Here is a 13,976-nt window from a genome sequence, read left to right on the forward strand (position 1 = left end):
TCCAGTTCGAAAGTTGAAACGGCTGAATCACTCTTGAAAGATGGTTTATCAATGCTGGATTTGACATATTATATTTGGGGGGTTTAGGGAATGGGTGGTTAGCAAAAGTAGAGTAAGGATCGAGCCGTTTTTTTTTGTTGTGTTTTTATGTGACCAAAGCTGATCGTTACGGTAGGAACGCTAAGCTTTGGGCTACTGTACGACAGTAGTCAGCATCGTTGTGGAAGGTTATGGTATCTTTTTCTTTTCTGGAAAAAAGGCTCTAATATTAAGGTACATATTTTACTATTTTTAAGGATCATTGATATGAACAATTCGCGAACACTTTCTGCTGTCCAAATCTTTTTCTCGGCATTTTCATATGCATTAATGTACATGTACTTCCATATCCAGCCCCCAAAATGACACGTGACTCCGGGTGCAAAACCAGCGAGCTAATGTAAGTTTGGTGTCCAAAAACATGAAAAAAAAAAAAAAAAATGTAAGAAGGAAATAATTTACACCCTAAACAGAAGTGTACAACAGCCTTGCTCTTGAAAATTTCCACATACTGGCGGTCCATCCCGTGTATAGAGCTTATGACAGAGAATCTACTGTTGACGGCGTCTTACAGCATTATGAATAATACACGTTTCCGGAACAAACAGGTTTGTTTGTTTTTTTCTTTTTTTCGTGTAGGCCTGGGGCCGGTTTCATGAAGCACACTTAGCCTAGTAAACCCTCAACTACCATGACAACGTATAGAGGGCACTTTGCTGAGGGGTTCAGGTCATGCTAAGATAGGCCACTTCGGTGTTCTAAAGCTTAGCGCATCCGCCTGGAGAAACACTGAGAGAGAGAGACACTAAAATCAGGTATAACACAACTAGATGTCCAAGATTCCGTTATACTTTGGGACTGTCTTAGTGTGAGCATACCCCTAACAAATTTTGTTACATGCAGATGGCATGTTAGATTTGAACTTAGAGATTGCATTAATGAAAGGCTCTGGGTCATTGTGCGGCGATGGTGCGCTAACCACCTCCGTCACCTAAATTTCCCTTGACTTTGGGACTGCTTTACATTAAACATACCTTTAACAAATTTTGTTACCTGCGGATGGCATGAGCTGGACTTGAGACCGCATTGGTGAAAGGCTTGTGGGCCATTGAACTGCCCTGGTGCGCTAACCACCTTGGCGACCCAGACTTCTACAGACTTGACAGAAAACTTATAAGTGGCCCCATAACGTGGATGGATAAATCAAACCAAATGCGTCACTTAAAACAGACACTAAACTTTACGTGAAATGCTGTACGTAAAGCCTCACCAAGATAATGATCAACAACAAAAACCTGTATATAATAAAACTTTTGTTTATAACATTATAATTTCTGAACACTATGGGGTAAGACAGCACTTACAGTGTGGCTTAAAATAGTTTGCCACAGTCCTGTCATTTACCACGCGACTAAAAATCATCTTTGTTTTTTTTCATATACATACATTTACATATGTACAAACACAATCACATACGTAAGGTAAAATACGGGAGGCTGGGTTTTCTAAAAGACCACACGTAAGCTGACGACCAAGACACTGGCTGTGAAATGTTATGTGTCATTATCTGCTACCGTATTTCCCCTAAAGTTTAGCATGTTAAAATGCACTTTCAGAAGCATCTGATGGCCTTAAGTGCTTTTACATAAGATTTTCTGATAACAAAAGAATCGAAACTTCACACAAAATCTTAAGTGACTCTATACGGTAAATGAACACACCAGGATCAAGCAAAATGTGTTATCTTAAAATGCCAAACTCTAGGGAAAATACGGCATCACACGTACTTAGGTCACTACTGTCATTTCACAGGGTAGTATCAAGCGTAACAAGTGTTCACCCTATACTCAATTCACTGACCAAATTTCACCCAGTAGTACCAAGCGTAATAACCGTTCACCCTATACTTAATTCACTGACCAAATTTCACCCAGTAGTATCAAGCGTAATAAGCGTTCACCCTATACTCAATTCACTGACCAATCTTTCAATATTTACCATGTTGTCCTAATAAGCCAAACGGCAGTTTCAGTTTATGCATCAGTGCACATGACAAAAATGGGTCATACGTGGGATAAACAAGGGTCATTCATGCTTTTTTTCCCCAGCATTCCAGACTTGGACAAATGCCAAATATTCAGCCCACGCCTAATTTGTATGTGTATTTTTGTCTGATTTCAACTTGAAAATATGTTTGAGCCCATTTAAAGTCTCGGGGCTCCCATAAAACGCACAAAGCTTGCTGAAATGTGTGACTGATGATGGTTAAAATGCTTTAACCTAGCAACGTGGACTTGTTTGTCCCACAGAGAAGATATCTCAGTCATGCGCTCTGAAAACAGCTATCTAGCTTATACTTCGCATTAAAACTCCTGCAGGACGAATGGGTCAATCCCCCTAATACTGGCTAGGCCTGCTAATATCAACATGTACAGTACAAGAAAAATGTGGAATTTGATTTTCAACTCCTCGTTTAAACACAACTGAACACTGTGTTCACAAGGAAACATCTTAAGAGCTGCACTGGGTAAAAGAGAACATTCCATGTGGGTGTGTGTGACACACACCGGAGGTAGCATACCTACGACCTTTAACCATTCCATGTGGGTGTGTGTGACACACACCGGAGGTAGCATACCTACGACCTTTAACCTGAAAGGCACTGGCCACGACATTTGTACTGTTATGTACACGTGTGTGGAAATGGTATAGAAATGGCTGACAGGAATCTGGGTTGATATTTGGTGAAAATTTCCCAGGTATCATAGACATATGGTGGGGCAGGGTGGAGTTTCTCCAACACTTACCATTGAACATTCACGAAAAGATATGGCCCTTTTCATGAAAAAAATCTTACACGCAAATTAATTTTGGTTTTTAAATATGTCCAGTTACTTGTGCAATGCAGGCTGTATATCTTATTTATAAAATGTATTTAATTTCTCTGGAAATCACTTGTGGGTTCAAGAGGTTAGGCTCCTGGGAGCATATTTTACAAAGCCAGAGTGGACAAAAGTCAAAATTTGAAATCTGATTTATACACTTATTTTTGGAACCCATACGTTAAAATTTGTTGTTTTTTTTTTTTCCATTTTATTGTGAGTTTTATGCCGTACTCAAGAATATTCCAGCGGCAGCCAGCATTATGGCAGAAGGAGGCCCATCACCCTCCACAGGTTGCTGTCAGACCTTCCCACGTACAACCGGAAAGGAATCCAACATGAGCAATCGCACGGGTGTTGGGTGACTATGCTGCGCTAGAATGCTAACCACTAGGCCACGGAGGTCTTATAAGTTAAAACATACTGGAGGTTTAAAGTTTTGACTCATTTCAAAACTGGTTTGAGTAATTGGCCCCTAAATCCTCTCTTATGCTGGGATATCCGAAACTGCAACACACCACCCTGCCCTGCCCTGCCCCGCCCCCCTGGGCCCGGACTCAATTTATAAAACTTGATTCACTACAAAATAGATTTCTCCCACATTAGTTCATTAGTTGACAGAGGTAAGACGGCTGTCTTCAGGCTTCAAATCCGTGAATACATTTTATTTTCTTTCACCCTGCAGAGGGGAGATAATTCCAGGGGCAGATAACTCCACACAGCCTCACCATCGTATGTCTCTTCACAAGGGTTTGCGCACAACAAAGAATACGGAGTTGTACTGATAGGTCAGCATGGAGTGAACGTTCTGAGTGTAGGTGGACTTGACAGACAGCTCCTCTTTCTGAAAACAAACATTTAATCATTTATCTGACGGCTGTTTACGCCAAATTTAAGAAATCTTCACCTGATGCAAGATGGTTTGAACCCGTACTCATAGTACATATGCCCCCCTTTATGCCCCCCTTTAACCCCCCCCCCCATTTACGCCCCCTTCACGCCACTGCCACCACACTAGACAGGCATGAAACACGTAGGCCTGTTTAGATTTACTCGCATCACTGTAGTTCAATTAAATTAAAATGTTGAGGTCTATTTTCAACGATTTCTAATTTTCTACTTGCCTCATAGGCAGGTAAATATTAAAAATTGTTGAAAATAGACCTAAACATTTAATTTAATTGAATGAACATCACTGGTGTCCTTGTCCAGAACTATCTGATCAGCATTCATCAATAAATTGGTTCCAGAGATTGGACAGAATCACCCCGTGCATACATTACATGTACTTTAGGTAAAATCAATGCATTTCTATAGGCCTACAGTATCAATAGAACCAAAGGTTGAGGTAGATTTTTCTGTTGCCTTAAATCACTTCCTGCCTCATCGCCATGACACCAGTGACCTTGGCATAGTTCCAAATTTCTGTACAAAATTTGCTAGAGATGGCAGTGATGTAAAACGAACATAGAAAGAGGCGCATGCGCCTTATTGGGTATGGTGTGAACCACCGACCTTTGACCTTATCATCGAACGGTGATGAGGTTTGTAGGTAATGTATGATCAAGTAACCAATAGAGAGTGCGGAGGAATCTAAAATTTCTCTGTTCAAAACAAAACAAAACAAAATAATAACAATATCATATCATAAAAAATGAAGAGAAATCCGGCAAAACTGTTTCAATCTTCACTATCAGTGTTACAATAAGGGCATATCAAGGGAAAACTTGCCGGGGAAGACAGTAACCAGTTATTTTACATCAAAATCGGAGGCACACCAAGAGCAAGTAAGAAGATGGAGATATAATTCAACAAAAATACAATTAGAGAAATTAATCAGATAGTATTGCTAGTCAAATAAGGAAAGTACTACCATTTGTCTATTTACAGGCAAATTTACCATATAAACAATACAGCCAAACCAGCATGACCACATGATGAAGTCTACCTCTTCAAACACGTCCTACACATTACGATTATTAGAGATTATTCATTGGTAACGAGTTTTTCTTGAGTATTTAGGGGTTCTATTTTTCAATACTACTAGTTTTTTGCAATCAGTATTTATATTACCATAAGCATATCCAAATGTCATTTTTATTCATTTTTTATTTATCCGACTGTTTGTTAAATCTTTACTCAACAATTTTCCATTTACACACTTGTCAAGGGCCTGACAGTGGCCACTTGACAAGAGCCTGACAGTGGCCACTTGTCAAGGACCTGACAGTGGCCGCTTTCCAAGGGCCTGACAGTGGCCGCTTGTCAAGGGCCTGACTGGCCGCCTGTCAAGGGCCTGACAGTGGCCGCCTGTCAAGGGCCTGGCAGTGGCCGCCTGTCAAGGGCCTGGCACTGGACGCCTGTCAAGGGCCTGGCACTGGCCGCCTGTCAAGGGCCTGGCAGTGGCCGCCTGTCAAGGGCCTGGCAATGGCTGCTTGTCAGCGCTTTATTAAACAAAACAACAACACCAGATTAAATGAATAAATGCATCAATAAATGACGCCATACAAAGTTTAAAAAGCACAATTTTTGTTTTCGTAACATGGCATGAAAGAGATATGGCAGTACGCAAAATCACACATGCTGAGAAAGTTGAAAGCCATTTTGATTAAAGACGCATGAGTTATTTCTATAACCTGAGAACACACCTGTTTCAGCTAATACACACTGTACATATAACACCCGACCCCATATGCCTTTTACAAAACTTATGTACCTGGGGTACGAGTGGCACGACATCATGTCTCTGATTGTTTTAAGATGGCACATCCCATGGCCTCATGAGAATTTCAGGCTGAACTTTTTTAACTGAGTTAGATGTCAGATAAAAATCACTATAGCTGTTTAGGCCCTGTTCCAGCCCTCTTCCTCATAACTCAGGCTATGATTGTTTATTGTCTTTTCTGTTAGACCGTCTGAACCAGCCACTTTCCAATCAGCATCTTAAAAACAGATTATACTCACCTCAAACTCGAAACCAAACTTAAGGATAATAGACCGGACTTCCTCGTAACTCAGTTCTATAGAGTGCTCATTTGGCACTTCTGCAAAATGGTACAACAGAGGACCTGGAGAGAAAACAGAAACTGTATTCAATTAAACCATCTGAGACATTGCTTTTCCTGTCTCCTGCCAACTCAACTTTACCCCCTTCTGCTTACATTTTAAAACCCAGGGGGCTTCCATGGCTCAGTTGGTTAGCATGCTAGCGCAGAGTGATGACCCAGGAGTCTCTCACCAATGCGGTCGCTGTGAGTTCAAGTTCAGCTCATACTGGCTTCCTCTTTGGCTATACATGGGAAGGTCTGCCAGCACCCTGTGGATGATTATGGGTTTCCCCTGAGCTGTGACTGGTTTTCTCCCACCATAATGCTGGCCTCTGACCTGACTTATTCTTGAGTATGGTGTAAACCACCAATCAAATAAATAAATACACTTTAAAGCCACTTTCAGAATTATTTTGGTCATATGACAACGGCACCTTTTTATATAGGCTGGTCACATTGAACACATGTACATGTATATTTATAGGTATGGTGCTGATTCATTGAAACACTAGGTGAATGACACCAGACATGTCAGCAAACCTAGTGTACCTGGACACCAGATGTATACCCAGACACCAGATATGACACTTCACCCAGTCACAGCACACGGACACCTGACATGACACCACATGCAGTCATAGTATACTGACAACAGACACGACAACCTCCATCCGCTCCATTCAGTCTGCACAGTATACATACACCAGACATAACAGCCCATTCTGCCACAGTATACTGACATCAGATATGACACCCCGTTCTGCTACAGTAAACTGACACCAGATATAACAGCCCATTCTGCCATAGTATACGGACACCAGACATCACAGCCCATTCTGCCACAGTATACTGACACCAGACATAGCCCCCCGTCCTGCTACAGTATACTGACACCAGACATGATACCCCATTCTGCCACATCATATTGACACTAAATAGCACCCCATTCTGCCACAGTATACTGACACCACAAGACACCCCATTCTGCCACAGTATACTGACACCACACATGAAACCCTATTCTGTTACAGTTTACCAACACCACACATGACACCCCATTCTGCCACAATATACTGACACTAGACATGACAGCCCATTCTGCCACAGTACACTGACACCAGACATGACAGCCCATTCTGCCACAGTATACTGACACCAGATATTACAACCCATTCTGCCACAGTATACTGACACCACACATGACACCCCATTCTGCCACAGTATACTGACACCACACATGACACCCCATTCTGCCTCAGTATAAGGCACCACATAACACCCTGTTCTGCCACAGTATACTGACTCTAAATGACAGCCCATTCTGCCCCAGTATACTGACACCAGATGACAGCCGATTCTGCCACAGTATACTGACACCACATAACACCCAATTCTGCCACAGTATACTGACACCACATGACACCCTGTTCTGCCACAGTATACTGACTCTAAATGACAGCCCATTCTGCCCCAGTATACTGACACCAGATGACACCCCATTCTGCCACAGTATACTGACACCACATAACACCCAATTCTGCCACAGTATACTGACACCACATGGCACCCAATTCTGCCACATAAAACTGACACCAGACATGACAACCCATTCTGTCGCAGTATACTAACACCATATAACACTCCATTCTGCCACAGTAGACTGACACCACATATGACACCCCATTCTGCCACAGTATACTGACAGCACATGACACACCATTCTGCCTCAGTATAAGGCACCACATAACACCCTATTCTGCCACAGTATACTGACACCACATAACACCCCATTCTGACACAGTATACTGACACCCCATAACACCCCATTCTGACACAGTATACTGACACTCGACATGACGCCCCATTCTCCCACAGTATACTGACACCAGACATGACACCCTTTCTGTCACAGTATACTGACACCAGACATGACACCCCATTCTGCCACAGTATACTGACACCACATATTACACACCATTCTGCCACAGTATACTGACACCACATGACACCCCATTCTGCCACAGTATACTGACATCTCACATGAAACCCTTTCTGCCACAGTATACTGACACCACATGACACCCCATTCTGCCACAGTATACTGACACCACATGACACCCCATTCTGCCACTGTATACTGACACCAGACATGACACCCCGTTCTGCCACAGTACACACACCAGACACCAGTGCATGTAGGTACCATTTTGTAGTCACATAATACACTTGTAGGTATGATTTTGAAGTCATACAATGAACATGTAGGTACGATTTTCTGTGGCTTAGTGAGGTCTTCCTCGGCTCTGTAGTTCACATGCAACTTTCAACATATCCTCAGCATCATTCACACTAACATGGAGTAGCAATGTACGTTAGTCGTTGAGGGCTATCTATGCATACTCACCCATATTTACCCAGTATCCACCAGGCTTTAGAATCTTCCATATTGTTTCTATGTATGATATAATGTTGTGAGCTGTGTCGATGAAAAACACAGTGGCAACACAGTGCCAAGATTCTGAAAATACAGACAGAAAAGTAGGTGGCAGATGAAGTCAGCAAAACCCAGTGGCCACACACTGCCAGGATTCTGAAAAATACGGGCGGAAGAATACAGGGAAGACGTACAGTAGTTGGGCCCAAATCTTCACTTGGTCTACCCGGTCCACTCATTCACTCAATATGGTTCATTCGTTCACCAGTAGCTGGTTCATTCATTCACCAGTAGCTGGTTCATTCATTCACTCGTAGCTGGTTCATTCATTCACCAGTAGCTGGTTCATTCATTCACTCGTAGCTGGTTCATTCAATCACCAGTAGCTGGTTCATTCATTCACCAGTAGCTGGTTCATTCATTCACTCGTAGCTGGTTCATTCAATCACTCGTAGCTGGTTCATTCAATCACCAGTAGCTGGTTCATTCATTCACCAGTAGCTGGTTCATTCATTCACTCGTAGCTGGTTCATTCAATCACCAGTAGCTGGTTCATTCATTCACTCGTAGCTGGCTCATTCATCATTCACCAGTAGCTGGGTCATTCATTTACCAGTAGCTGGTTCATTCACTCTATATGGTTCATTCATTCACTCGTAGCTGGTTCATTCAATCACCAGTAGCTGGTTCATTCAATCACCAGTAGCTGGTTCATTCAGTCACCAGTAGCTGGTTCATTCATTCACTCTATATGGTTCATTCATTCACTAGTAGCTGGTTCATTCAAACACCAGTAGCTGGTTCATTAATTCACTCGTAGCTGGTTCATTCATTCACTCGTAGCTGGTTCATTCAATCACCAGTAGCTGGTTCATTCAATCACCAGTAGCTGGTTCATTCATTCACCCGTAGCTGGTTCATTCAATCACCAGTAGCTGGTTCATTCATTCACCAGTAGCTGGTTCATTCAATCACCAGTAGCTGGTTCATTCAATCACCAGTAGCTGGTTCATTCATTCACCAGTAGCTGGTTCATTCATTCATTCAATCACTAGTAGCTGGTTCATTAATTCACTTGTAGCTGGTTCATTCATTCACCAGTAGCTGGTTCATTCATTCACCAGTAGCTGGTTCATTCATTCACCAGTAGCTGGTTCATTCATTCACCAATAGCTGGTTCATTCATTCACTCTATATGGTTCATTCATTCACCAGTAGCTGGTTCATTCATTCACCAGTAGCTGGTTCATTCATTCACTCTATATAGCTCATTCATTCACTCTATATGGTTCATTCGTTCACCAGTAGCTGGTTCATTCATTCACTCTATATGGTTCATTCGTTCACCAGTAGCTGGTTCATTAGTTGACTGTATGTAGTTCTTTTGTTCTCTGTACATGCACCTGGTTTATTCAATCACCATGTTTGATTTCATTGTTCTTATCCATACAATCTTTGTTCACCTTTTCTGGTTCATTCCTTCACCTGATCTGGTTCATTTGTTTACAAAACCTGGTTCATTCCTTCACATGACCTGGTTCATTCCATCACCGGACCTGGTTCATTCCTTCACCATACCTAGTTCATTTATTCACCATACCTGGTTGATTTGTTCACCATACCTAGTTCATTTATTCACCATACCTGGCTCTGTGTAGACATCGAGAAAGTCCCCAGCAGCCATGGAAAAGTTTGCGCTGGCAGGGAGATCTGCAGGGTTCACGTCGGGGAAGGTCACAGCCTCGATCTGGTGACTAAACGACCTCAAGTTGATCCAGCTATGAACCCAGGGATACAGCGTGAACGCATTGACTTCTCGGCATCTGAAAATGCGCATACCAAGTTTGAAAAAATGCATGTTTCAAATGATTTATTTATTTATTTATTGGTGGTTGTTTATTTGATGAGCTGGACTTGAACCCACACCGACCGCATTGGTGAGAGGCTGCTGGGTCATTGCCCCGTGCTTGCGTGCAAGCCACCTCAACCATGGAGGCCCCTGCTCCAAATGAAGATGTACAGTGTGAAATGACTGACATACACCTGTGTGTAAGATATTTAAACTAATACGTATTCAGATACAATCGTTTCAACGCCATACAATCGTTTCAACGCAATACAATCAACTGTTTTAATGCCATACAATCAATTGTTTCAATGCCATACAATCATTTGTTTCAATGCCACACAATCAATTGTTTCAACACCATACAATCAATTGTTTCAACGCCATACAATCAATTGTTTCAACGCGATACAATCAATTGTTTCAATGCCACACAATTATTTGTTTCAACGCGATACAATTAATTGTTTCAACGCGATACAATCCATTGTTTCAATGCTACACAATTGTTTCAATGCCACACAACTGTTTCAATGCCACACAATTGTTTCAACACCATACAACTGTTTCAACGCCACACAAATGTTTCAACGCCACACAACTGTTTCAACGCCATACAAAAATCGTTGAACAGGCGTGAGACTGATTGGTAAAATAAAAAGGTATAAACATGACAGGCGCTTATGTCTGACCCCGAGAGCCTTAACATGCAAGTGGTCGAGTGGTACCCCTTTCTGTCGCAAAATTTTTTTTTTTAAATGATAGTTAAATTTGGTGCTCAAAGAGGATAGGAAAATATGATTTTACTGAATCTCACTTGATTATTCAATACATAAAACAAATCAGTTTTTTTACAACAATTTTGACACTGCTATCAATAGCCTTCACCTCCTGCTTTCCCCTTTCCCCGATCAACAGACATGATAAATGCCAAAACTTTCTAACTAATTACCTGAAAAGTAAATAAATGTTGCTAAGACGCAAAAATGAATTTCTCCAGTGTTCATTAGTTTTTACTAAAGAATCCCAGAATGTGACAAAAAACTCATCAACCAACCTGATGGACATGAAATCAGCTGTTTGTAATTGTAACAAAATTTCATACTGGTTTAGAATTACCACAGAACAATGTAAAAATCTCACTCCCTTGATCGCTCTCATCATTACATGAATGACACTGTTGTACCGTCTTGTAAATCGATACAAGTTAATCCACTAAAGGGGAACAACTTTGCAAAACCTCTCCAGCAAGGAAACATTGTCTGCATCTGGTGGAATAATAGCATACTGGTATAACTTCACACCACCAGCACGGTGGAGTCAGTGAAACGATGCTTTAGACATAATCTGACTTAACTGATTTGACAAAAACAAAATCCAAACACATCATCCACTGTTTGGCCCAGAATTGATTAATACTGTTCCTGAAACCCGATGCTTCCTGACTATCGAAAACCGAAATACTCTTGTTCACACAGTCTCCTATACACGTGGAAAGAGTACACAGTTGTGCCTCGTATAGTCTTGCATTGGACAAGTTACCTCCAATCGCGACAACAATATTACCGGTTTACCGCACTACAGAATTTTCAACACGAAGACTGGTTGAAGAGACGGACACCCAACGCGAGTAAATACACGTACATCAAATCAATTATTAAATGGCGGCCCTTACGCCAAATCGGGACTCCCTGCCTCAAAATTTCATCCAAAACAAAAAAGACAGAATTTCGTCTAAAGACGGGAAATTCTCATGCCTGTTTGATTTATACGACAGCTGTCAGCTTCATGGGAGGAGGCAACCAAAGTAACAGGTGTAAACAACTAACTTTATGGTTCTGTGTTGAAACAGACATTAATATACCAGCCGTCAACCAATAGGGCTGTTCCAGGTGACAAATCCCAAAGCCAAATCCCTATCCCGCATGTGACGCATCTGATATGCCCGTCTTATCCATGCACGACTTACCGGCACCAAAGACCCACAAGCAGTGAGAGCAAGTGAATCATCTCGAATGAAAGCCTCTATTTATGTATCTGATTGGTGCTTTATGCTGTACACAAGTGTGATTCACTTATACGATGGCAGCCAGCATTATGGTGGGAGGAAACCAACCAAAGCTGGGAAAAACCCACGACCATCCGCAGGTTGCTGCAGACCTTCTTACTTTTGGCCAAAGGATTGGTGCTTTAGGCTGTACACAAAAGTGTAATTCATTTATACGACGGCAGCCAGCATTATGGTGGGAGGAAACCAAGCAGTAAGCCTCAACCATCCGCAGGTTGTTGCCACACTTAAAACTGCTGACCAACTGACACCTGGAAATTGTACCAAAGTTCCAACTAAAATGTATGTACCTGTACAATAGAAGATGGAAGTAGGAGTACATGTCACTGATATTTACATCTCCAAGTGTTAGAACATGAGAGTGTACTTAAAATACAGGTGTACATGGGGAGGTGTACATGGGAAGGTGTACATGGGGAGGTACACACAGGACATGATGGACGGCGTTGACCAAGGAGCTTATAAATTATTACTTTTCGTGCTAAAGCTTACATTTATTCTGTAGAATATCATCATTTATCCTGTAGAATGTCATCATTTATCCTGTAGAATGTCATCATTTATCACGTAGAATGTCATCATTTATTCTGTAGAATATCATCATTTATCCTGTAGAATGTCATCATTTATCCTGTAGAATGTCATCATTTATCACGTAGAATGTCATCATTTATCCTAGAGAATGTCATCATTTATCCTTCAAAGCCACTCTGAATAAAACCCTTTCTATTAAGATGAGCAGAACCCTCACAATGAGACAAAGTTTAGTATATTTACAGTCCTGGACAACAATTTTAGGTCAAATTCAGTGACTGTAAATCTTTTGAACCAGTACAGCACTGCTTTTAGTGGAATTTATGCATACAATTATGAAATTGACACTAATAACTATTAGTTTGTGTCAGTAAAGATGCAAGCCTCATAAAACTGTGGAGATTATTTCTCTACGTACTCTACGGAATTCACTCCGAATGTTCACTCGAAGTACTGGCTGTAGAGGCTGTTGACAAGGGGAAGAATAAGAATAGGTTAACACAATGTACTGTATAATACGCTCAAATCTCAAACTCACTTGTTCAACACGAAATTGGACCCGAATAGCATGAACAAACTCCACTCATTGCCCTGGCAGCAATATCCTTGTTTTGCCAGCTCGAAAGCGAGCCTCCCCAGGCCAGCTCCCGGCACTAAAACGTAAACGGTCGAAGGGTCACTGCAGGTGGGGAAGAACAAATTCTAGTAAGGGAATAAAATGGCATAATGTGACACCCATTATACTGGGTACTGGGACTGGGTACTGCAATTTAATGACAAAACGCAATGATTTTAAAAGGGAATAAAAAGGCATATTGTGATGTTAATGTATGGGAATACAATCATAAAATGCGACCCTTTCAACGGGGAATAAAATGACAGAATGCTACAATGTGGTGAGTGAAAGGAATAATAAAAAGAAATGTGACAAACTAGCAAAAAGGAAGGTGACAAACTAGCATAGATGAAGGTGACAGACTAGTATAAAGAAAGGTGACAGACTAGTATAAAGGCACATGACAAATTAGTATAAAGGCATGCGACAGGCTAGTGTAAAGGAAGGTGACAGACGAGTATAAAGGAATGTCACAAACTAGTATAAAGGAATGTGACAAGCCAGCATAAA

General features: G+C 41.5%; 1 protein-coding gene across 2 annotated transcripts; it reads right to left on the minus strand.

Moving 5' to 3' along the window:
* Nucleotides 1–1,764: 1,764 nt before the first annotated feature.
* Nucleotides 1,765–13,498, minus strand: LOC135462909 (carnosine N-methyltransferase-like). 2 transcript variants are annotated; one of them, XM_064740215.1, is made up of 5 exons: nt 13,389–13,498; nt 10,047–10,225; nt 8,373–8,486; nt 5,886–5,989; nt 1,765–3,765 (listed from the first exon to the last, which is right to left on the minus strand). In XM_064740215.1, exons 1-5 carry the CDS (start codon nt 13,418–13,420, stop codon nt 3,664–3,666), a joined length of 531 nt encoding a protein of 176 aa, XP_064596285.1. In that variant the 5' UTR covers nt 13,421–13,498; the 3' UTR covers nt 1,765–3,663. The 2 variants fall into 2 exon arrangements, with proteins under 2 accessions (XP_064596285.1, XP_064596284.1); XM_064740214.1 differs by lacking the exon at nt 13,389–13,498 and having other exon boundaries at nt 10,047–10,289.
* Between the last annotated feature and the right edge of the window lie 478 nt (nt 13,499–13,976).

Source organism: Liolophura sinensis, chromosome 2 (assembly GCF_032854445.1).
Source record: "Liolophura sinensis isolate JHLJ2023 chromosome 2, CUHK_Ljap_v2, whole genome shotgun sequence".
Lineage (NCBI taxonomy): Eukaryota > Metazoa > Mollusca > Polyplacophora > Chitonida > Chitonidae > Liolophura > Liolophura sinensis.

Excerpts from the sequence above, each read along its gene's own strand:
- LOC135462909 (XM_064740214.1), bottom strand. The coding sequence starts at position 10,260 with ATGCATTTTTTCAAACTTGGTATGCGCATTTTCAGATGCCGAGAAGTC. Across the intron at positions 5,990-8,372 it reads TGGATACTGGGTAAATATGG|GTCCTCTGTTGTACCATTTT; the intron begins GTGAGTATGCAT and ends TTTTCTCTCCAG. Across the intron at positions 3,766-5,885 it reads AGTTTGGTTTCGAGTTTGAG|AAAGAGGAGCTGTCTGTCAA; the intron begins GTGAGTATAATC and ends GTTTGTTTTCAG.